General features: G+C 36.8%; 1 protein-coding gene across 1 annotated transcript in view; it reads right to left on the bottom strand.

Moving 5' to 3' along the window:
• Positions 1 to 12,263: 12,263 nt before the first annotated feature.
• The window catches only part of LOC150077218 (sodium-dependent phosphate transporter 1-B-like), a 137,632-nt gene continuing 123,854 nt past the window's right edge, over positions 12,264 to 26,041 (bottom strand). Inside the window, exons 13-15 of the mRNA XM_090386695.1 lie at positions 22,398 to 22,537; positions 20,197 to 20,382; positions 12,264 to 12,660 (exon numbers count right to left, since the gene is read on the bottom strand). Of these exons, the coding sequence (XP_090242821.1) occupies positions 12,420 to 12,660; positions 20,197 to 20,382; positions 22,398 to 22,537 (567 nt within the window). The 3' untranslated portion in view covers positions 12,264 to 12,419. The remainder of the gene's footprint in view (positions 12,661 to 20,196; positions 20,383 to 22,397; positions 22,538 to 26,041) is intronic.

The following is a 26,041-nucleotide window of genomic DNA, read 5'->3' as shown; positions in this document are numbered from 1 at the left end:
CCAGCGAGTCATTATGCAAATCGAAGCAACTGCAGGTGAACTACAGTGCGGGGTCGGGACACCGTATAAAAAACACCTGATACTGAGCTCCGTTAATCAGTGTTGTGTTACTCTTGTTCTTCAGATGAGAAAGGCAGCGGACTTAAGCGAGTTTGACAAAGGCCAAATTGTAATGGCCAGATGACTGGGGTCAGAGCATATCCGAATTGGCACAGCTGGTAGGGTGCTCACGGTCAGCTGTGGTTAGTACCTACCAAAAGGGTCCGAGGAGGAGAAACCCACAAACCCCTGGCGAGGTGTTGGACAACCACAGCTGCTCATCAATGCTTGAGGTGAGCGAAGGCTCTCCCGGATGGTATGTGGCAACAGAAAGGCGACTTTCTGGTAATTGGAATGCTGGTGATGGGAGTAATGTGTCACAACACGGTACATCGAACCCTGCTGAAAATGGGGCTGCGTAGCTGCAGGCCACTCCAAGTGCTCATGCTAACCCCGGCTCACTGGCAGCAGGGCCTACAATGGGCACACAAGCATCAAAACTGGATCTTGAGTGATTGGAAGAAGGTCGTCTGATGAATTACGTTTCCTGTTGCACCATGTGGATGGCCGGGTACGTGTGCATTGTTTACCTGGGGAAGTGATGGCGCCTGGATGCACCATGGGATGAAAACAAGCCAGTGGCAGCAGTGTCATGCTTTGGGCGATGTTCTGCTGGGATACCCTGGGTATAGTCATCCATGTGTTGGGCACTCTGACGTCTACCTCCTACCTAAACATCATTGCTGACTAGGTACGCCCTTTCATGGCAACAGTCTTCCCCTCTGGCAGTGCCCTCTTTCAGCAGGATATTTTCGCCATGCCACACCGCCCGGATTGTTCGAGACTGGTTTGTGAAATATGAGGAAGACTTCCAGGTATTGCCCTGGCCTCCAAATTCCCCAGACATTAATCCCATCGAGCATCTGTGGTTTACATTGGAACAGCAACTCTGATCTGCAGCTTCTCAACCATGAACGTTACAGGAGCTTAAAGGATCTGCTGGTTATGTTGGTACCAGATACAACAAGACATTTAAAAATCTTGTAGTATCCATGCCTCACCGGGTATGAGCTGTTTTGGCTGCACATGGAGAATCAACATCATATTAGGTAGGTGTTCATAATGTTTTGGCTACACAAATGGGCATTTGTGCTAAATAATGCCCCATTTCCTACACAAAATGTAGGAAATGCATTATTCTACTGATACAGGTATGAGTCTTCCCTGATGGCTACAACATAAGTAACACATTATTGTCCAGGACATCTAGATAGACCTCAGCATTTGGGTTTTGTCCAAAACCAGTGGTCCCAGGTTTTTTATATTTTCATTAATTTATTGAAACATTAAAACAATACTAATTCTACAAAAAAAAAAAAAACTAAAATATTAATTCAAATAATTTATCAAAACAAGAACAAAATTAAAATACCATATTTTAAATAATTAAAATTTGGTGAACAATTTAAATAATTAAAATTTGATGTATCGAAAAAATTTATTCCCTCGTGCTAATTCTATAAAAAAACAAAACAAATATTAATTCAAATAATTTATCAAAACAAGAAAATTAAAATACCTAAAACATAAAATATTTTAATTAATTAAAATTTGGTGAACAATTTAAATAATTAAAATTTGGTGTATCGAAAAAAATGTATTCCCTCATGTACCAGCTTGCAAAATATTTTGCCAGCACCCATGGTCCCAAGCCAAACCATGAAAAACAGCCGCAGACCATCATGCTGCCTCTGCCAAACATCATTTTTTGGACAATACAGTCTGGCAGATTGCTTTCTCTGAATGCCGGCCATGTGACTGGTAGACCATGTACCAAGACTCATCATTCCAAAGCACAGTTTCCATTGGTCTACAGTCAAAGAATAGTGGGCCTTCTACTAAGCTAGATGGCATTAGTTGGAGTGATTAGTGGCTTACGGTCAGCTGCACAACCGTGGTAACCAATATCATGAAGCATCATGATATCTATCCAAATTGTCCAACTGAGGGCCTGTGCGTGCGTGCTGCAGAAATGTCAACCTGCATTTGTATTCCAAGTGGATGATTCTGTGGGGCTCTCCTTCCTGTCAATGGAAAACTAATCCATCAGCCTCAGAGGTTTTCTGGGTCATTTTGCAATTGTTTCAGCACCAGGCTGCTTCCATTTGTAGATCATATCACCAGTCATCAACCTAGGGATCCTTTAGTGCTAGTGAAGTGTCACATACAGACTACCTGCTTATGAGGCACCTTATTATCATTCCGTACTGAAAGTTTTATTTCTGTCAATCGTGGCGTCTTGCATTCGCAGTCATACTACTGTCTCCTTGAAGGTCTATGGGCACACATGTGGTGCTTGGGTTTGATGAATACAAGGAATTAAAAAAGTTAAATTAAAACTAACAAGATCCCCTTTGAAAAAAAGTGTGTACAGTTTGTCAACATGTGACATTAAAATATTAAAAGAATAATTAAAACCAAGAGCCCGAATGGTCTAATTTTTTTTTTTTTTTTTTGGACCAACTGAAGATGATATCCAAAAATCAAATGCTCAAGCTTGACAGAAAACAAAACTTTCAAAAATCTGCATTTTTCCCAAAGTGAATTTTAACAAGCTTTTAACATTTATTTTGTTTTAAATCTTCAAGTTTACTAAAACACATGGATCAAGATGTTTCAAAACAAACTTTTGCTATTCTATTTAGTTAATAATATGTAATTAATACAAATATTCAACACATTTCCCATACAAGTACTGTGGTTTTGCCACATGTCACTCATTTTGTAGTGGTTTGGATTCAAATTGTTTTTAAAGATTGAAGGAATTCTTAAATGCTTTACAATCAGGGCTGTTAACTAATCTTAGTAAAGAGGAGGAGCAGGATTTCCCCCTACGTTTTTCTCACTCCACACAGCTCACGAACTCATACTTATAGAAACATATATTCAAATAATATGGAACTGGGACACTGTAATCAGTGGTTTACCAGAAACTCAAAACCAATCAATCATATGAATGAAAACTTGCTTCTTGCCCTAATGGTAGCCGAGCATTCTGGTCTCTTGCCAGAGCTATTGGTCGCAACTTTTGCCTATCTCTGCTCCCACCTCTGTCAAAACCAGATGGTTCTGTTGTCACTTCGGCCAAGGATAAAGCTGACCTGCTAGCATTCCATTTTTCTTCCAACTTGCATATTAATGATCTTGGTAAAACACCCGCCATTCCTAGCATGCTCCATTCAATGTCTCCTGTGGTCTTCCATCAAAAGAATGTCAGAAGGATTTTGACGAATCTTGATGCTAACAGCTCCAGGTGCTGTTGGTATTTCTCCACTTGTTCTCAAAACCTGTGCTCCTGAACTTCTGTTTTTTGCCGCCTTTTTTCACTTTCTTATTCCAAAGGTGTTTTTACTTCTGCTTGAAAATTTGCTCATATCCAGCCACTTCCTAAAAAGGGTGAAAAATCCCTCCCATCCAATTACCGTCCCATCACAATTACTTCTCTTTCTAAATTAATGGAGAAATCAATTAACCGCTGACTGTTAAACTACCTAGAAACCTTCCGTCTGATCAACGATCGCCAGTATGGATTCCGTCAGTGTCGATCCACTGGTGATATTCTGGCTTATGTTACTCATTTATGGACAAATTCAATGGAAAAGTTTGGTGAAACACAAGCAGTTGCTCTTGACATCTCGAAGGCTTTCGATCGTGTTTGGCATAAAGGTCTTCTAAACAAGCTTCCTTCTTACGGTGGTGCACTATGGCCATAGTTACCAATGTGCCTAATAAATCCCTAAACCAACAACAACAAGCCATCTTATGGCTTGCCAACTGTTTTTTTTTTTTTTTTGTAATTGTTTATCCAGTTTTCTCTCTGATCGCTCACTGAGGGTGATGGTAGATGGCTCTCTGTCTTCTAACTTCTCCACTAATGCTGGTGGTGCCTCCATAGCCAGGTGGGAAGGAGCAACAGTGAGTACCACACGCTTCTTGATTAGACTGGGGTTCGAGCCCGTCACCACCAAATACGGAGGATGCAGAAAGGTCAGGGAATGATCACCGCGTATTCCGGAGCAATATAGCCTTAGTTGCTAATGCTCCTAAAAACCAAACAACAACAACTAATGCTGGTGTGTCCCCAAGGTTCAGTTCTTTTACCCACTCTTTTCCTCTTGTATATTAATGACCTTCTTCCATTGACTGGAAATCCTATCAATAGTTTTGCCAATGATAGCCATTGCATTCCACTTTCCATTTTGAGAAATCTTGCCCTGCTCAATCAGCTTCAACTTCTCAAATATCCGCTACCAATTCCTTAAATGCGATCTCTATATAATTCTCCAGTGGGGCAAAGACAACTTAGTTGATTTCAATCCTAAAACTCAGTCCTGCCTTATATCTCACAAAAAGGATTCTTCTGCTCCTATGCTTATCTTTGATGACACTGATTTCCAGACAAAATGATATATCTCTTTTGGAGATTACCCTGACTTCTGATCTCTCTTGGCACAAGCATATTACAAATATTGCTTCCTCTGCATCTAAAAAACTTGGTTTTCTCTTTCGCTCTTGGTGTTACTTTTCTTCCAAACAGCTGTTCACTCTGTACAAATTGCAAATCTGCCCTACCATGGAATATTGTTCCCACATCTGGGGCAGTGCTCCCAAAACCTCTCAGGCTTCTAGATTCCATTCAGAAGAGGGCACTTAGGTTAATTAATAATTCCTCTCTAACAGACTCTCCACTCGCTGTCTCATAGATGTACTGTTTCTGTTGCATGCCTTTTCTACAGTTACTTCCATGGGCACTGTTCTGAATTATAGTTCTTCTATAATTCCCGCTCTCTCTTTGAAAACAGTCCAAACACGTGCTGCCACCGGCCAACATCCATTTACTGTCCAACTTCAAACTCACAGAACCAACTTTTCATCCTCCTCGTTTATTTATTCAACTGCCGTTTCTGGAACACCCTTCCTTCGTACGTATTTCCTGAGAGTGTAAAGAAGTTCAAGTCTAATGTCAACAAATATCTTCTTTCATCTTCTCAACCTCCAACCCAAGCACGGTACTAAGTATTATAGGTTCTAATACATCTCATTTAGGGGTTTCAAAAAAAAATTTTAAAAATGGGGGGGGGAGAAGAGATTTGCTTCTTTTATATCTCTAAATAGACAGGGTGTCTTAAAAAATATTGGTACAAACGTTCGGGGGAGGTAGGTAACATCTAAAGGAATGTAAATCGCATAGGAACCCATAACCGGAAACGCCATGGGAAAGTAGTAGCAGAGGCACAAGAAGCAGAAATGACACAAGACAGTAATTAGTGGCAAACATTTATTTGACATAATATTAACAATGCAGTACGAGATGGATGCATTTCATGATGTTACAACAGATGCTCGAAGGTTCCACCATGAGACGCGATGCATGTGTGACACCGACGCAGCATGGATTGTTGACACAGTCGAACACACCTGGAGTTTCTTTGACAGTAGCAGCAGCCCAGACGAGTCTCGCCAAGAGATCCATTTCCATCTTCACAGGCGATTCATACACGATAGATTTGAGGGCCCCCCCCACAGAAAAATCAAGGCTCGATAAATCAGGTGAGCGTGGGGGCCAGACAACGGGGCCAATCCATCGACGCCCAAAACACCTGTTCAAATGGTCACGAACACTCCATAATGGGCAGGCACCCCGTCATGTTGAAACCAAATGTTGCGTTTCACATTTGCTGGAACATCGTCAAGTAACCCTGGTAGAATTTGTTCAAGAAAGATCCGATATTTAGCGGAGTTCATGCGGGATGGTAACGGGTATGGGCCGACTAAGCAGTCACCGACCGTACCTGCACCCACATTTATTGCAAAGCGATGTTGTGTCGCATGGGGGCGCACACCGTGTGGGTTGTTGTGAGCCCACACATGAGCATTGTGCTGATTGAATAAGCCTTCCCAAGTGAAATAAGCCTCATCCATGAACAAAACATAGGCTGGAAAATTCAAGTCTTGAACACTTTCTTGGAGAAACCACTGCGCAAAAGCCAAACGTGCAGGATGGTCTTGGGGGAGCAGTAACTGAACCCTTTGGAGATGAAAGGGGTGTAAGGAATTGTTGTGCCAGACATGCTGGACACTGCAATGAGACACTCCTAGGGCAGAGGCAATGGCACGTGTGGCGGTACTAGGATTATTCTGGACAGCATTCAACACTTTTTTCCATGGTGGGAGTTCATGTCGAATGTGGTCTGCCCGCACTACTCCTGTTACCTCTAAATGATTCATAATCACACAAATTTTGATGCACACACACAAGCAAACGGTGGTCCGGTACATGTCTGTCTGGGAAGCGTTCTCCATAAATTTGTTGAGCGGCTTATCCATTGCCCTCTGCTAATCCATACACTAGATGCATGTCTTCCAGCTCACAGTTCGTATATCAATGCATGCTCTTCATGCGGTGACTACTGCTTGAATGAGTAAACCAGAAATTTTCCCTTGCGAACTGATGAACTGCGCCGTGTACTGACTTACGGTGACATTTCCAGTTATGGGTTCCTATGCGATTCACACTCTTTTAGATGTTACCTACCTCCCCTAACCATTTGTACCCATATTTTTGAGACATCCTGTATAGATATATATATATTTTTTTTTTCCAATTATGTGGTGTTGACTTAAAAATTTTTGCTTTCTGGAACCTTTTTTAAGTTTTAAGACAGGAAGGTGTGGGTACTGCCTGATGCTAAACCAAAATCATAAAGTAGATCACATGTTCTAATTTATGCTACAAGTGAAGAGAACAAATTTTGAAGCAAAATTTGAAATTCATTTCAGCAACTTTGAATTTCATATTAATATGTTTGGTGGGTCTGCATTTGAAAAACATACATCAGAAACTGAAGCACAATTCAGGAACTGTTCTAGGAAAACTAGAAAAGTTGGCTAGTATGGATGACACCTGCCCTCTATGGATAATAAATTGGATCTCAGAAAGTGGTAATTAGCAATGCAATAAAACAAGCCTGCTTAACAAGCATCAGCAAAAAAATAAAATAAAACTACACAGTTCACCCATCCGTACCCTCCAAGAATTTGTCTTTCTTGAATTTATTCAACCCATCCACTTCCACAACAGATGGAAGCCTGTTCCAACAATCAACCACCTGTTGGCTGAAGGCAAACTTCCACACATCTATCCTGCAACCATCCTTCCTCAACTTGAATTTAGTGAATTTATGCCCCCTCGCATATGTAGTGTCAGCAAGTGGAAGAGGGCTATTAACATTCAGCTTGCTCAATCCATTCAAGGCTTTAAACACCTCAATCAGATCTCCCTGCAGGTGCTTAGTCTCTAGCAATTTGCAGAACTGAAACCTTTCTAGGTAAGAACACCCTTTTGTTCTCTTCACCAATCTGGTTGCCTTTCTCTGCACCCACAGCAGATATATATCCTTCCTAAAGTGAGGCCTCTGGACCTGTATAGAGTATTCAATATGTGGCCTTATACAAAGGGATAATCACCTCCTTATCCCTGCTAGCAAAGTTTTTGACAAAACCCCATGAACTGTCCTGGCAGCATGTCTGCACTGCTTAGAGAATTTCATGTCTGACTGCACTATTACCACCCAGTCTTTTTCATTCTACACTACTCTGAGTGTAGTACCACACAGTTGATAAGTTACTTTGGAGTTACTGCTACCAATATGCAGTACCTTGCATTTATCAACATTAAACTTCAACTGCTATTTCTTAGCCCATCAAAGTATGCCCATTGGCCAGTGAATGATCAACCGCTAAAGAAAACCCAGGATCACTGAGGTTGAGAATATCATCATCAGCAATTTTCAATCCTGCAGGATAAAGGCCTCTCCAGCAACTTTCTAGTTCCTTCTGTTTTGTGCAATGGCCATCCATTTACTACCCATGATCTCATAAATTTCATCTGTCCATCTCCATTGTTATCTTCCAGGTTTTCTTTTAGCTCCTCTTGGGTACCATTCTGTTCTTTTCTTAGTCCATTTGTCATCATGTCTTTGAGCTGTGTCCTGCCCAAGACCATTTCAGTTTTTTAGTTTGAGTTGAGAACATAGGGAAGTTTAAGGAACTAATAGTTACTTATTTTCAACTGATAGGGCACGATTGTAATGGGAAAGGGTTGTTGTTTTTTTTTTTTTTTTGTTTTTTTTCCTGAGGAGGATGCAGCAAAAGTCTGGCTTATTTTGGTCATACTAGTACCAACTCTGAAGTTACACCAAAATAACAAACATAAATATGGCCATAATGTTTGTATATTCATTTGTCACTTTTATGAAAATACAACCCTCTTATTAGGTGTAATAAGATTTTACAATGGCTTAATTTTATATATTTAGCACCTTTTACATATATAATTAAAGTTCAGATGAAACTGACTTGTAAATTAATCAACATGAGTTAATATACTTTCTGTAGTACTTTATTACATAAAAATGTACATCACCGGTTTGGATATGACATTTTCCACATAGCTATGTCTATTTTGAATATACTCGTTTTATATCTATAGCAGTTTACACATTTTACAAACTTAAATTAGCAACAATGTATGCTCTTTCCAATTGTTTTAATAACACTGTTTTCTCCTGCAGGAAAGTCTTTTGATCCTTTTGCACGTGTACATTTTATGTACTGCACTGCACCAAAATTTGAACAAATATTTTGGTAAATGCAATGACCTTTGTGGTTTCCAAAATGTTTCCTTCAAATTCAATGATGTGGCATGAAATCAAAGTGTAATTCCTGCATAATTACCCCTTACATACATATTTTATATAATTTATTTTCTTTGTTCAGTAAGGTCTTCAGTTATTTTTGACATGTATACAAACATTAGCAACACACTATTTTCAGTTTGCATATTAAAATAAACTTAATAAAAATTAATGAGACAAAGTAAATTAATATAAAGTAATGTTTACAGTTAAATTAAGTTCTCCAAAAAAAAAATTAACAAAGAAGAAACATTCTAGAAATGTTTCTTCGTGCTGCTAAATAATGCACACACTGGCAAAAAAAAAAAGTAAACCGTTGTATTAAGACAGTCACAGAATGGAGAAAATGTGATTGACAGACTTGGAAAAGGTCTTATCATGGGTGCACAGGAACCATGGTTCAAGAAACAAGACAATTTTTCAAAAGTATCCATCCCAGAAGTTTTTTGTGACTGGAATGCAAGTATTTCTTCCAGATATCAAAAGGTGCAAATATGGCAGAAAAACAGTATGTCAAAAGTAAAGCTGTCGTACTTAGGGAGGATTGTACAGGAAAATAGGACATCCCGTGTGCAGCAAATAACATCTGAATTCAACCAAGCCCAGAACTGTTCCTATTTCAACCTGTACCATGTGCAGGAAATTGAAGAAATTAGATATTGGCAATTACCTACCTATTTGGAAGCCACTTGTTTCAAAGGAAAATAGAAAAATCTGCTTGCAGTAGCCAGGAATGTCGTGATTGGGGAGTGGAACAATGGAAGAAAATCATGGTCAGACGAATCACAATACACTTTCTCCTGAACTGACAGTAAGCATAAAGTGCGGTGAGAACCTCACAAAGTAATAGACAAACTTGTTAAGACAACTTAACCATCTGGAGGTAGCATTGTGATTTGGGAAATGTTTTGTGGGCAGAGACTGGGTCTGTTGATACCGGTGGAAGATCAAATGTGATCCAGGGAGTACCTGAATTTTGTATCAATCTACTGAACCCTGCAGTGTTACATTTTATCCCAAAGGTGATGGCCATTTTATAGAAAACAGTGCATCATGCAAGAATGGTTCGGAGAACAAGACACGGATTTCCACCATCTTCCCTGGCCGTCACATTCACTGATCTGAATCCTATCGAAGCATCGGATATGCTGGAGAGAGCTATTTGGCAACAAAGTCCTCTTCCTTTAACTTTGTCTCAGCTATGCAATATTTCTCTAGAAGAATGGTTACATTTAGATCAAAATGCACTACAACTTTAAGATTCCATGCCACACTACACACTTGCTGTTATTTGAAACAAAATTGACCCGGTTCGATACTAAATAAAGGTTCTTTTTTTTTTTCTTTTGGCCAGTATGCATATATCAATTCTTTTAGCAGCATAAAGAATTATAACAATAAAACCATTTATGAAGGAATCTATATAAAAGTTTCTACATAAAAATATTTTCCCCTGTCATTTTATCAGTGTATTTAGTCTCTCTCAATGTGCTATATTTTTCAATAAGTAGTACCAAAACAGATTTGTTTGGTATGAACCAAAAAAAGTACATCAGCCAACAGATGGCATTATTCAATTTAATTTAGAACAATTAAAATTACCTTGAAACGGTTATATATTCATATCGTTGCTGAAAAATATTATTGCTCACAGCTGTGTACAGGAGCACCTATGCCCAATATGTAGAATGACTTTTTATATGTTTGTTGTTTTTTTGGAGCATTAGCAACTAAGGCCATATTGCTCCAGGATATGCGTTGGTCATTCCCTGACCTTTCCGCATCCTCCGTATTTGGTGGTGACGGGCTCGAACCCCGGTCTAATCAAGAAGCGGGTGCTACGCACTGCTGCTCCTTCCCACCTGGCTACGGAGGTGCCTATGACTTTTTATAGTTTTCATAGCTCGAGCTTTATCCTGAACTTAGCTATGTCATATTCATATAATTAATAATAATTATATTTTATGACTTTGCAAACCTGTGACTAACGTGTGCATATCTAAAATAGAAGTTATTTAAGCAAACCATAAAGTTCCCTTAAAAATATGCGATGCTAGATATGCTTATATTAAAGATCAGATCTTTTGTGATGGTGATCTGAATTATTAATTTTGTTCTGTGATACTTAAACAAATCTGTGTATAACAAATGAAAGCTATTAAAACTAATTTATATCACTTCCTTTTAAGTAAATGGAACTATGATGAAAAGATCTAATCCAAATTACCCAAAGTTTTACCAGTTGCAACTTACAATGTTAAATCTTTTTATTTATAAATTTAATGTTATGTTTCTCTTGCATAAGAAATAAGGTTTTACCTTCTGTTTCCTTTCACTCTTAGGTTTCTTATTTTATAGAAAAGGAGTTTATATATGGCTGTTGCCTCAGAAAAACATTTTTTGAAAAACTGAATTTAAAATTTTTTATTAATCAGTTAACAATACTTTTAAAAGAAAATAATATTCATAGTGTAAATTATGTCTGTAATTTGGAGTTTTCAAACAGAATGAATTCCAAATATTTCATTTGAAACGTCAAGACTAAAATATCTGTCTAGATGGTTTATGTTGTTACTCTACAAAATACAGCATTCCCACAGTATAACACATTTATTTAAAACATTTTTTTGCTATTCAAAAAAATTAATATTGTGTCCAGCTGAATAAAGCCCCAAATAGAAAAAAATCATTTGAATACTTAAAAAATATTTAAAGATTTTGATTCTTTAAAAAATACTCACATTTTTCTTTTACACAATTAAGAGAAATTTTCTGCCTTTCTGATTCACAATTAATATTTAATTTCCAATACAAAAATTATATTGCTAGTATATTGTCACTGGGTGTACTGAACAGTTAAACTTTACCAGTTTAACTGTTCATTAAAAAAAACCCAATTGCATATTTCTTTACAGTTTACATGTTTATAAAAATCTATCACTAGCAAATTGAAAAATATGAAAATGCCACTTTGCCATTTCAGTTTTGTATTTTAACTATATGTTTATTATAAAACCAGTTTGAAAAATAATCAGAATCTGTTCTAATTTTATATGTGAAAAAAATGAATTGGAATATAAACATCTTTTATAAATAAGACAATCACAGTAAAATTATGGATGCTTTTTTGTTTATGAACAAAGCAAAGTTCAAACTTATTCTTGGACAGATATTAACCTTCATTAGATAAATAAATTATTATATAAATAAACTTTGCATCAGTATCCTTATTCGTTTAAAAATCTCCACAGTTAGTGTGAATTTCAACTATATACAGATCAGATTCATATAAAACAACCTCTAAATCTTGCAAAGATTAAAAAACAGTAACAGTAAGAGCAAAAGTTGCTAAGAAGCATTTTTATGCAAATATAAAATATTCTTAGAATTATTTATCCTTTTTACATGAAAAATAATTTTATTATACAAAACATTTTGGTGTGATACAAAAAGTATATATTTTTTATAGACAAATTGTCTACTATCTTGTGACTAGGATAAGGTAAATGTTTCTGATTTAGTCATTGTGCTGCAAATTTTCACCTGGTTCTGTTAGTCTTTGGTACTAAATGTGCTTCTAGATAATATATCACTCTGGTTTCTTTGTTATCTATAAAACCATTTTTATAGCAATGTCCAGCTGAATATAGCCATAAGCAATGCAGATAACCCTCCGGAAACTGGAAGGGTTAGGATCCAAGCTAAAATAATGTTCCGAAAGAGACTCCAATCAACAGCTGATTTTGATCGAGTCCATCCCACAAATACAACTGAGCCAACTTTACAATGAGTTGTGCTGATAGGAAGTCCTAATTTGGAAGCAAGAAGTACCGTAGAAGCTGATCCAATTTCAATTGTAAAGCCACTGAAATAACAAAACAACCATTAATTCTGAAACATTCTAAATTACATTATAAAACTTTGCATTACTTGAGAGAAATAAAGAGCTACATAAAATGTGCTTACTTCTATATATTAATTTTAGTAAGTTCAGCTTTTCATTACTGAAGGGTTTGAGGTGCCTCTAAAGTAGGCTTATGGTGTAATCTTTTAGTAGGAAGCCAACTGTATATGGCTTCTGAATGAATGACAATGATCTGTCAATATGGAACAAAGCAATCAAGGTAGTCCTCCATGACTGATTTTGTACTAGTATGGTGACCTGACCTATATACCCATTGGATATTACAGATTTGGACAATAACACTGTTGAAGTTAAACTTCAACGAAGAAGATTTTACGGCTCCAGCAAACAGATAAGTATTTGTTAAATTTTTGCCATTTTTGACTAAATTGGTATTTTAATTTATTTTCTAGAAGTAGCTTTATATTCCTAGTTACACTACTTAGTTTATTTTGAATTTAGATAGAGATTTTGTAGGTTACTACTTAGTATCCATAGAACCTTGTACTATTCGAAACTTGCCGCCATTGTTGTAGTATATCAGATCAGCACGGAATAGCGTAATGCATATCTCGAACTTGATGGCATAAGGTACAACTAAATAGTGTATAATACATAGCACTGTATTAGAAATCTGTTAGCATAGTATAATATTGTCAATTGATCAATTAAATTTATAAATCTTATTAATTTTCATTGTTAAATTGTATTTAAATGGAAATCATGCCCCAGATTAGAGCAGCAAAGCAATATGCACAAAGTAGCGGGAGTGCTATGGCTCAGGGGAGAACTGAAAGAATCCTCCAATGCATCACAGTCTAAAAAAATTTTCAAAATGTGAGATGTTTGCAGACCTTTCTGGAACAGGACATGATCTAGCCAAGGAGGATGTCTTTGTGTGTGCTAGGTGCAGAAGAATGCAAGGTGCAAGAAGGTACAGAGAGTGTCAATAAATGAGGCGCTAACTCAGTGTTCTGATGGGTATCTATGAGAGTTTGAAGAGTCGGGTAGATGCCCTCGTAGGAATTAAAATGGGGACCAATCAAGCTCTCAGCTGCCCAACTCAATGCCAGAGCTCACTCTTGTGCACCAGGCAACACAGCGGCAATCTTCAAGCGGCAATCATACTGGTCCCACAGGAGCTAGTTATTGTCGGTGACTCCATTATCAGAGAAACGGCAAATATATTTTGCAAAAAAGGATAGGTGGAATAGGACCAGAGTATATCTGCTAGGAGCAAAAGTTGATGAAGATGTAAGGCAGATATTTTCTAAGGGCATGAAAGGTGATATTGTTGTACATGTTAGCACTAATGACATTAAGTGTAGGAGATCTGTGGACTTACTTAACAAGTACAGGTCAATGTTAGGGTTAAATTTAAAAATGCGTCTGCAATTCTGCCGAGACAAGATAGAAGGGAGTATATGATAAGAGCCTTGGCAATGAATTTGGCCCTGGAGAGATTGTGCAAGGCTCGTGGGGTAGAATTTTTTTCAGCATGGTCTGTGCTTGTTAACAGGAGAGATTGCTTCTACAGGGAATTATTATTAGTAGTAGCCATATGGTACATGGAAGCCTGAGGCTTATGCTGTACTGACCAAAAAAAAAAACAGAGTTACCCTGAGAGAGACAGTGAGTCAAAATTAGAAGAGAATCACCAAGAAAGAGAAGAATGATGATATCCAGCTCAGGACCCTGGGTGTGCCAAAACCCATACTCACCATATGTGAGCCCCTGGGATTAAATGGGATACACTTAAAAAGAAAGGGTGCAAGAATATTTGCTGATGCCATCGAGGCAATGTTAAGAGGTCAGAAAACTGCTAGCTTGGAGGGATCCGCAGACTAATAGATTAAAAGTAGCCGCAGGCAGAGGTGGAAGTGATTCTTGAACTGCCTCTATTGGAATGAGCAGCAGTCTGGAAAGCAAGTTGCTGAGGATTTCAAGAACTGCTGGGAGTCATCAAGAAAGAAGTAAATACATGAACTGTGTTAGGGTAACTAAGAGTAGGAACAGGTGCATGTACACCGCTAGGAGTAAGGAGTATTGTAAATAAATTTGATGAATTTGAAGTGCTGAATGTAGAATTGGAATTTGAGGAGTACAATGTGTACAGAAAGGATAGACAGGACAGTAGGGGTTATGCTGTTAGTTAAGAAACACACAAAATTTAAGGCAGTGCATCCATATGAGATTGGTGGACAGTGCAACGTTGAGTCAGTTTGGTGTGAAATAAGCACTAGGAAATATAAAATGGGAGTAGGAGTTTGTTATAGGCTTAATAATTCTGATGAGTACAATGAACAACTATACAGAGAAATAGAGTGGGCCAGTAAAACAAGCCGACCGGGCTAGCCGAGTGGGTAAAGTACCTGCCCGGCAACCCAAAGGTCGCGGGTTCGATTCCCGCCTCGGGCTTGGATCAAAGTACTGCAAAAACCTTGGGAGGTGCAATATGGCCACAGAAGCCGATGCGCCAACAACTACCAAATCAAAAAAAAAAAAAAAAAACCAGTAAAACATGTCTTGTAATGGGGGATTTTGACTTTCCAGCTATTGACTGGAACTTGTGGGTTGGTCACTTGCACGCTAGCAAGACTTTTGTGGATTTACTGGATGATTGTTTTCTACAGCAGCATGTTCGAGAGGCAATCAGAGGGAGTAATACTCTTAATCTGATTATTGGCAGGGATTACTCATGCATTAAGAATTTACAGATAAAGGAACCACTAGTGGTAGTGATCACAGTGTACTGATGTGGGATTTACTTAAAGATGTAACTACCCTCAAAGGTAAAGGGAAGGGTTTTTGCTTTCATAAAAGTGAAACAGTGCTCTCAGAGATTTTTTAAATTCTATACAGTGGGACCAATTGATGATGTTACCAACAGCAGATTCTTGAATGGGAAGTATTCAAGGAATTAATCAGGGCTTTTCATACCAACTAAGAAATACTGTTCAAGGTTTAGGCCCAGATGGACATCAGATGAACTAATGAAACTTGTGACTGAGAAGAAAAATGCATGGGATGCATATAAATTATCAGGTGACACAGAAGCCTATGATAGATATAAGCTAGTCTGTAATCAAGCCACAAAGGAGGTAGGCAAGGGAAAGCAGACTAAAATAAATCTTTGGCAAAGGATGCAAAGAAAAATAGCAAAGACTTCTTTACTTATGTAACGTCTAGAAGGAAGGGGATGAATCAGATTGGTTCACTTGATATCGATGGTTTGACTGTTAATGATCCTGCTCAAATAGCTGACAAACTGAATGAGTATTTTGCATTTACATTCATACATGAGGAATTCTGTAGGGAAGTGAAGAACAGAAGCTTATTAAACTCCAGCAGGGAGCCTAATGATTTTGTAATAACTGAGAGCAAAGTAGAGGAGAAATTGTTGAAGTTAAATATAAGAAAGGCACTTGGAGCGAACGGGATCTATCCCTGGTTATATTAAAGGAGTTGCAAAGGAAGTAAGCCATAATTATGAGAGCGTAGTTAAACTTAAGGGAGGTCCCCATTGACTGAAGAAGTCCAATGTATCTCCAATTCACAAAGGGAGATCAAAGGGTGACAAGTAATTACAGACCTGTTAGTTTAACTTCTGTTCCAGAAAAAATAACAGAATAACTGCTTAAAGAAACATTGCAAGATGATCTAGACAAGGCTGCAGTAATAATTCAAACATAGCATGGGTTTGTTAAGGGTAAGTCTTGTCTGACCAATTTGATTGGATAGTATGATGTTGGTCACAAAGGAACTTGATGCAAAAAATAATTTTTATATCATATACTTGGAGTTCAGGAAAGTTTTTGATACAGTTGCACGTAGAAGACTACTGTATGAATTGGAGTAGTATGGCATTAAGGGCAAGTTGCTACAATGGATAAAATGGTGGCTGAGCAGGAGAAGACAGAGAATGGTATCAATGGACACTGCTCTTCGTGAACTAATGTTATTAGTGGAGTCCCACAGGGTTTGGTGTTTTGCCCACTGTTGTTTTGTATATTGATGAAGGTATATCAGGCTTAATGTCGAAGTTTGCAGATAATACAAAGGTTGGTAGGGTTGTTAATGACAGTATGCTACTGCAACAGGATCTAGAAAAGTTGGGAACAAGAGCTGAGTAGTGGCAACTGAAGTTTAATATTGACAAAAGCAAAATACTGCATTAGGGTAAAAGTAATCCCAGAGTAACGTACCAACTGTGTGGTATAAAATGAAAAAGACCTGGGGGTAATTGTGCAATCAGATATCAAGTTTTCTGTGCAGTGCAGAAGGCTGCCAGAGCAGGTCATAGGGTCTTGTCAATGATATACAGAAATTTTGCTAGCAAGGATGAGGAAGTGATTATCCCCTTGTAGAAGGAAATGGTCAGGCCACACCTTGAATACTGCATACTGCTCTGGAGGCCTCATTTTAGGAAGGATGTAGAGTTGCTAGAATGAGTACAGAGAAGGGAACAAAGGGGTGCTCTTACAAAGAAAGGCTTAAATCCTGCAAATTGCAGTGTCTAGAGACTAGGCACCTGCAAGGTGATCTGATTGAGGTGTTGAAGGCCTTGAATGGATTGAGTAACCTTAATGTTGATGGGATTCTTCCTCTTTCTCAGATTACAAACCTGATGGGACACAAATTCAAATTGAGGAAAGACAGTTGACAAATAGATGTGCAGAAAATTGCCTTTAGCCAACGGATAATTGATTGCTGGAACAAACTTCCATCTATCATTGTGGAAGTTGCTAGCTTAAATAAATTCAAGGAAGAAGTGGACAACCGTTTGGAGAGAATGGAGTTTTTTTTTTTTCTTTTTTTTTTTGGCTGATGCTGTATTAAGCTTGCTTTCTTGCATCACATGCCTCTGCTAATGCTAACTCGTAAAAAACTGAAATAACCAGTGTCACACGTTCATTATGGATCAAATGTAATAACTGATGAGTGTGATAACTGAATCAGGTTAAAATTTGTTTAAATTTTATTTCCATTATTTTGTAGATTTTATTTCAGTGATTTTTTAAAATTAATTTCCATAATATTTTGTCATTTTAATCCTTAATGTTTCTAAAGTATATCTGCTAACTTGAATTCCTTCTGGTAACTTAGGTAGCTTAATTTTAATTTCGCTAGTGGATAAAGTTTTGGTGTACAATTTAATTTCTCTAATACTTTGTTAATTTAAATTCTGTAATATACTGTAAATTTAAATTTTGTAATCTCTTAATTTCAGGTTTTACCTAAATAATGGTTGTTTCAAGATCCACTTACAATACAAAGTCCAAGAGCATTGTGACTCAGATGGAAATGCCTATGGCCATTTCTGGTGTGTGTCACAATTTCGTTGATTATAGCCAGTGGCATGTATTCTAAGGTTGGTCTAGTAGGCAAACCTAGCTCAACTGACGATTCTTTTCTTTGCACCCGACGTAAAGGGTGTACCGATCTCAAATCAGAACTTGGTGCATTACGAGAATAATTTGAATCACTAAAGAAACAGGTGCTTGAGAGGATCTGCAAGGATCTAAATTATTTATCAGCATGGCCCACACTTGTAAGTAGAAGAAATCATATTTTGTAGATACAGTATTCATTTGAATGAGGGTGGTGCAAAAATTTTTTCCAGTATTATCGAGGTTACCTTAAGAGTTTGGAGAAACCCCGTTCGGCTCCCTGCCACCCCTCTTCTTCTCTTCATTTGTGGGGCATGGCCCTCCTGGGCCACCTTCCCTGTTGGCCCTGTATTTCTGACTTTTCCCCCCAGCCTTCAGCCTCCCCCCACTCTGACTGAACCTTGCAGCAAATGCCCCACACAACAAAATCTAAATGTTCAAAACTGCTCATCACCCCTTCTTGGTCTCTAATCTTTTAGCATCTCACCCCGTTAATTGCGTGTTCCTTCTAAAAAAATTTTTTTTTTTTTTTTTTTTTTAGGTCCTAGCCACTAAAATCTCAGGAAATTAGGTGGCAGGACCTACTAGAGTATAAATATCAAACTACTGAGTACCTGGTCTGCCTCCACAGGGTTAAGTGCAGGCAATGTTTGGCCTCAGCAGGGGTCCAGTGGCTAAATGGCCAGAACAACAACGATACATATCGCTACACTTTCAAAATCCATGTAGTTTTAAATCTCTGGCCTTCCCAGCAAACTGGTACACCTACAATGAAAGCAATGCAGAGATGGGAGAAACTCCTGGTGCCGTTTGACACAAAATACACTTTACACTTATTTCACATTAAGTTTTAGTAATCACATTATGATAGTGGGAATCCCTCCTCAGGTGGATGAAACATTCCTTTTTAACCCTCCAGTGAGCATTTTAAAAAATTTATGCCCACAGATGGACTGTAGTGCACTGATTACCTATTAGTATTTTTGGAACAAAGACAAGAAATGGTTTTAGATGATGCACTTAAACATCTGATTCTTTATTTTGATGCTACTGTATAATTAAAAAACAAATACTGTCTTTAGTAACAAGTCTTGTATAAAAAAAAAGAAAAAATTTACCATCTTGCATCCAAATCTTGAGGTTGCAAAGCAATTGAAACTGAAACCAAAGTTCGGGAAAATTATACAGGTGCAAGTATGCAGTGCATTTTTTTAAATAATCTTAAACCATCAAAAAATACACAATTTACACTATGCCACATTGAGATTGAAAGAAGTTATTATAATACTCTTCAAAAGCCACTGCAGACAAGATAATTTCAGTAAGCTTTGATGGACTTTCGTAAGTACTTAAAATAATTTCTTCAATCTCAATGCAGTCTAGTATAAATTGAATACATTTTTTGTAACTCAGCATATTTTTTCCCTTCACAGACATATCCTTTGGAAAAATCCTTTAGATCTTTACAAAAAGATCTAAAGGATTTTTTTACACCTGTGCTTCTCCAATTAAAATTAATCACTGATGCAGATGGAAAATGAAGACTATATAGAAGAAAATTAAAATTCAGACCCACATAATTTTAACAGATAATTTAATTTTTAACACTTTTTTTATTTTTGGTTATTAGAACAACCAAACTCTACAATGTGCCTGATAGAGGATTAAGGAAGGTATTTGTTTTTCTGAAACTTTAAAATTTGCTTATTAGACAGCTTTATGGTCTTATTTTCATGCATTCAATATAGCATTTTTTGTTTACTATTAGCTATATGGTTTTAAATGATTTTTGTATTCTGAAAAATAAATATGTTGACCCTCAAAATGGGGCTTTCATTAACCCTAACTGTATAGAAAGACAATCATTCTGGATGGCCAAGTTATTTGTAGAAACATGGATTTTTGTGTTTTCCAAAAAAAAAAAATACGCTGTGTTCAAATTTAAAAAATTATTTTTAAAAGCACACTGAGATTACCTTGTCTCCTCTACTGCTAATGCTTTTGAATTATGCATATAATAACACTTACTACACTATTCTCAAAGTTAAATTATCAAAGTATTTAACTCTGAAAATGTTTACACTTTATGAGAACTTTTCATACATACCTAGATGGAGTAATTCTTGTCAAGTCTTCTCCTACAGTTCTAATAACCTTCTGGCCCCATACCCACAAACCCACACTAATGCCAACACCACCATACAATAGTAAATATATGGGAGTTTCGGAAGTCTGTTCCACTCGGCCCTCCCAAAAGATCAACCAGAGAGCAATTAATGGGCCAATAGCATTACTGAAAAATAACAGAAATCAACAAACAAAAACAGTTGTTGTATTTTCAATAAATTTCTTAAAACTTTAAAATAACATAAAATACATAGACACACACCTTGGTGATTTTTTAATATATTTTTAGGAAACCCAAGTTCCATGGGTTGTAAGATCTTATTCCACACTTTAACATGAACTAAAAACTGCGCAAGAAGTTTAATAGATATCTTTGATATAATTGTGACATTTCTGTGTGCTTTGCTGTAATGCTTCATGAATAAGGGACTTCTTAAGTTTCAAAAATGCATTGATATACTTTTTTTAAGGAATTAAATATGCTAGTTGATCTTTGTTATACTCAACTTTAATTATAAAAAACCAATTAAACTTTGACAAAATAATGAGAGACATGGAACCATGCCAAAAAACAATACAACTTAAAAAACAAAAAAGTATATTACCCATACAGAACAAAAATTAAAGATTTGTTTTATTTCTGATAGTTAACGTAGTCAACTTCATCTTTAGTGCTCTTCCAAGGACAGGTCCAGGCATATGCTCAACAACCACTTCTCCAACAAGAATTTTTTTTTGTTTTTTGTCTTATAAAATAAACAAAAAAAAAAACTTCCTAATACATTGAACTGTCCCACCACAAAGGGGTGCATGCTTTAAGTCCAAAACATTGTGGAGTGTCAGAAATCAACGTAGGCAAGAAATGATTAAATGTATATATTAATTGAACAGTATTTACATATGAAAATGCAGCACATCAATATGAAGTATGGCCTCCAAGAATAGTGATACAAGCAGCCAAATGTCATAAGAGTCAAAAGGTGGCATATATATATCTTCTTGGTGAACCCCAAGCCATACTGCTTGCACTTGTGCTGTGAATTGGGCAATAGTGGTAGGGGGCTGAGAGGTGAAAGTCAGTTAATGTCCCATCATATTCCAAATATATTCAGTAGGTGATAGATCTGGTGAATATGAAGGCCAAAGAAGCATGTCCATATCACATAGACATTGTCTTGTCAGGATATGAGAACTGTTTATGTTCTCTGAATTGTTTTTGTCCCCAGTGTCTTCAGAGGTGCATATTAGCTGTCACCAGATCTCAAACAGAAACAATTTGTCACTAAAGGTGACAAAATACTTGTTCCAAACGGTACCCAAATAGATACAATTTGTCACTAAAGATGAAAAAATACTTTTTCCCAACAGCCCCCCCCCCTCCCATCATGATGCATCAGAGGCAGATGAAGCAACAGGTATTGAGAATGCAGTCCCACTCTTCTTGCAGATGTCTAATAATTATCCTTCCCATGTTCAGGGAAGGATAATTAGTTACATTACACTACTGGAAACCTGCAGGTTGTAAAAATTTTATTTTCTGTCATTAGTCAGCAGATTCCGAACCACCTGTCATCTAGATGAGCTAGTCATTCATATTTTGAGTAGAATTCATATTTCTGAAACATTCTTACTTCATTTTGAGGGGGGTAAATTGATTGACAACCTACAAATTACCAGAAAATGATCACTATTTCAGAGTGACAACAAAGTTATGACTTTACAGAAGAAAAAAAAGTTGCAAAAAACAGCCTATGCAATAACTAAAGGTTTTTTTTTTTTTAATAAATACAATTAATTAATTTGAAATGGGTTAAAGCAGTCATCTCATAAATAACTACAGTTTTTGCTATTAGAACAATATCATTAAATAACTACCACTACTATAGTTAAATGCGTCTGCTCAGGATAAAAATTCAAAAATGGAGAAGAAAAATACTTCTAAATTAAATAAATAAGTTTCTGTTTATGCTCTGACCTGAGCAGAAGAGAGTATACAATTTCATGGAAAATGTTTCACTGCAGCAAATATATAACCACAATGGTTAAAAATGAACTGTACATTTTTTATGGCTGTATATGAGCTCTTTCTTGCAATGTACATACCCATGCTCCTTATTTATCTGTTACATCTTAAAAAAATCTAAGGTAAGGCACATTTTTAAATAATTTCTGAGGTCATACCTAACATCATTTCCACCATGAGCAAAAGAGCCAAATATGGCTGTAAGAATTTGCAGAAATGAAAATATTTTAGCTGTTTCAGGAGTGTCCTCTTGTTCTATTTCTTTTTCTTCACTAGATTCTTCTCGTGATGGTTCTTCCTGTATAAATAACACATAATGCTAAATATAATCTCATGTATAAAGTTCTTTAATTTTCATAAAATATGAGGGTGATTCAAAGAAAAATCTCAAAAGCTATACAATGAAACCTCTCTAAAATGAACAGAACTAGGTCATAAGAAAGTATCCACTATACAGACAGAGGTGTCCCCATTGAAGAGGAAAAATTAAATCTTTTATTGGGACACAACAAGCCTGGAGAGCAAGGTGTTTAGGATTACAAGGCTTGCTGGGAATCTTCATACAGCAAGCAAATATATGGATTGTGTTAAAGATACTTTGTGTAAAACCAAGCATACCTATACACAGTGCGCCAATTAAATAACGAGACTGCGTGCATTCTGCATTTAGTATTAACATAAGGGGCCAAAATAGTACATGATTAGATCCACTAGAGTGTGCCCTTTCCAACGAGTGCAAGTCGAAACTTGTCTGGTTAATAGTTTGTGATTTATGACGGAAAGAGTAATAGTAGTTTTGTGCATGCCATCAGAAAATTGAAAATGGAGCAGAGAGCAGTTATCAAATTTTATTGTAAATTGAGAAAAAGTGCTATGGAAACTTTTGACGATTTAAAAAAAGTTTATGCTGATGAATGTTTGTCTCGACCAAGAGTGTTTGAATGGTTTTCTCATTTTCGTAAAGGAAATGAGTCATTAGAGGATAATCCCCGACCTTGCCGACCGATCTCTGTTTGAACACCGGAAATTATCACAAAGGGTAGAAAAATTGTGACTGAAGACAGGTCAATTTCAACAAGATTGCTTGCTGAAATGATTGATAGCAATAAGGAATCTGTACGAGAAATTTTAAAAGAAGATCTGAGTAAGAGAAAAATTTGTTCCCGTTTTGTACCACATTTGTTGAGTTTCGAGCAATGAGAAAAGAGTCAAGTGTTGCATCAATTTGATGGTGTGTGTTGACAATGACCCAAAATTTTTGAGTAGAATGGTTACTGGTGATGAGAGGTGTGTATTTCAATATGATCCTGAGACAAAACATCAGAGTTCAGAATGGTGTTCGCCATCCTCTCCCCATCAGAAAAGCGCGGTTAGAAAAATTGCAAGTGAAAACTATGTTGATCGTCTTCTTTGATATCAAAGGTATTATCTGTCAAGAATTTGTCTCAAGGGACAACAGTCATGAAAAAGTTCTGTGAGGAGGTGTTGAAGAGGTTGTGGGATCAAATTCGTCAGGTGAGACGTGAAATGTAGACCTCCAAAAATTGGTTGTTGCTGCATGACAATACACCTGCACATTCTGCCATCAACATCAAGCAGTTTTTGGCAAAGAAATCAATTCCAGTCATCGAACACCCCCCAATTCTCCGGATTTGGCTCCCGCAGATTACGTTTTGTTCCCCAAAATGAAAACAGCCATGAAAGGAATGCAGTACAGGATAATAGAGAACATCCAGGCAGGCTGCAGTGACCGACCAGCTGAAAGCAGTACCAGAAGAGGAGGTCCACAAGTGTTTTCAAAACTTGTATAAAACACTTGAAAACACTTGTGGACCTCCTCAAGTGTTTTCAAAACTTGTATAAAAGATGTAAACAGTGTGCACACATCGGAGGTGATTACTTTGAAAATATATAACTTTACTTTGCCATTAGTGTTATTCCATTTTTTTTTTTTTTTTTTTTTTGTAGTACCGTCAGTCTCGTTATTTAATTGGCACACTGTGTATATATACTTGATCTGTATTTTAAAGATGAAATGCACAGGGCATAATAGCATAACTATATGTATGGGTTTAAATAACTATATAACATCGGTATAGGTACACCATAGTTTACCCATAAAATAAACTACGTAATTAGTGAAAAGGCATCGTTTTTAATTGTATCTCATATTGTGGCTACCTTCACAATGAGATACCGGGTATTGCACTACTTCGAATAAATAACACTTCTCTAGTAGAGAAGATTACTGTTATTTATTCTCAGTGATACCACCACCCAGACGACACCGTTTCAAAGCTGTTGGCCTATTATCGGTGGATGGGTGTGTACCCTGATAATGCAAACATGCCATCACAGTTGCGAAGTGGTTCCACAATATGAGAGATGCCAAATGGTGAACAAATGATAATGTATTTTAAAGACAAAATGCACAGGGAATAATAGCATATGAGTTTAAATAACTATATAATATTGGTGTAGATACACCATAGATGATAGGCCAACAGCTTTGAAATGGTGCTGTCTGGGTGGTGGTATCCACTGAGAATAAATAACAGTAGTCCTCTCTACTAGAGAAGCATTACTTATTCGAAGTAGTGCAATACCTGGTATCTCGTCATGAAGGTAGCCATAATATGAGATACAATTAAAAACGATACCTTTTCACTATGTACGTAGTTTAATTTAAGGGTAAACCATGGTGTATCTACACCGATATTATATACTTTATCTGTGCAATATGCTTGCTAAGGGTACAGTAAATAAATTTGAAGAATTTTAAGTATTGGTTAAGTCATAAAACACAGACACTATAGGATTATCGTCAACATGGTTCCACTCAGATATAAGGGATCCAGAATTTGAATATGATTAATACAATTTATACAGAAAGGACAGATAAGATGGGGTGGATGGAATGAAAAATCATGCTTTTGATTAACAAGCATTTTGAATCAAAAGCAGCACACTCAGTTGATGTTTCTAGTGTAATGCTGAGACAGTTTGACATAAGCACTGGAAAAATAAAAACGTGAAGAGACATACATACAGGCAAAATGACTGTGATTAGTATGATGAACAACTATACAGAAAAATAAAGCAGGCCGAAAATCACAATGTCTTAAATTGGGAGTTTTTAACTATCCAGATATTAACTGAAACTTGTAGACTGATCACTCACACAACAGCAGAATATTTCTGAATTTACTGGATGACTGTTTACTGCACAAATGTGTGTGTGACAGAGAGAGAGAGAGAGAGAGACAACAACAACAGAGAGAAATACTCCTGATCTGATTATCAGTAGTGGCTCTTTGTGCATTAGGAATCTTCATGTAAAGGAACTGCTAGATGGAAGTGATTAGTGTATTCATGCGGGATTTATTTGATTAACTATCGAGTGTGAAAAGAGAAGGGATTCTGAAAAGGCAACTACAACGGTCTTAAACCATTTTAAAATTCTCTTTCAGCAGGACCAATAACTGTGAATTGTTAAGAACTGCAAATTCTAAATGGGAAGTATTCAGAAAAGTAATCATAGAAGCTACTAAGGTTTTTATGCCAACTAAGAGATACTGTTTAATGATTAGATCCATGTAGATGTCGGTCGTGTTCAAAGCCGCTAAGTCGATTTTTCTTATTTATTGATTTGAAATTATTGTTTTTCTAAAACTTTTGATTTAAATTTAGTAGTATAACATTATTTTGTGATTTTCTGATTAATTTGGTGTATTTATTCTTTACTCGGCCTTGTAATTGCATAAAAGTATCGGTAAGGGTATCCACGTGTTTGTAACTCCGC

Source organism: Mastigoproctus giganteus, chromosome 12 (genome assembly GCF_048544385.1).
Source record: "Mastigoproctus giganteus isolate SK-2022 chromosome 12, ASM4854438v1, whole genome shotgun sequence".
Taxonomy (NCBI): domain Eukaryota; kingdom Metazoa; phylum Arthropoda; class Arachnida; order Uropygi; family Thelyphonidae; genus Mastigoproctus; species Mastigoproctus giganteus.
Note: the sequence above shows the minus strand (reverse complement) of the source record. Positions and strands in the feature narration are given on the sequence as shown.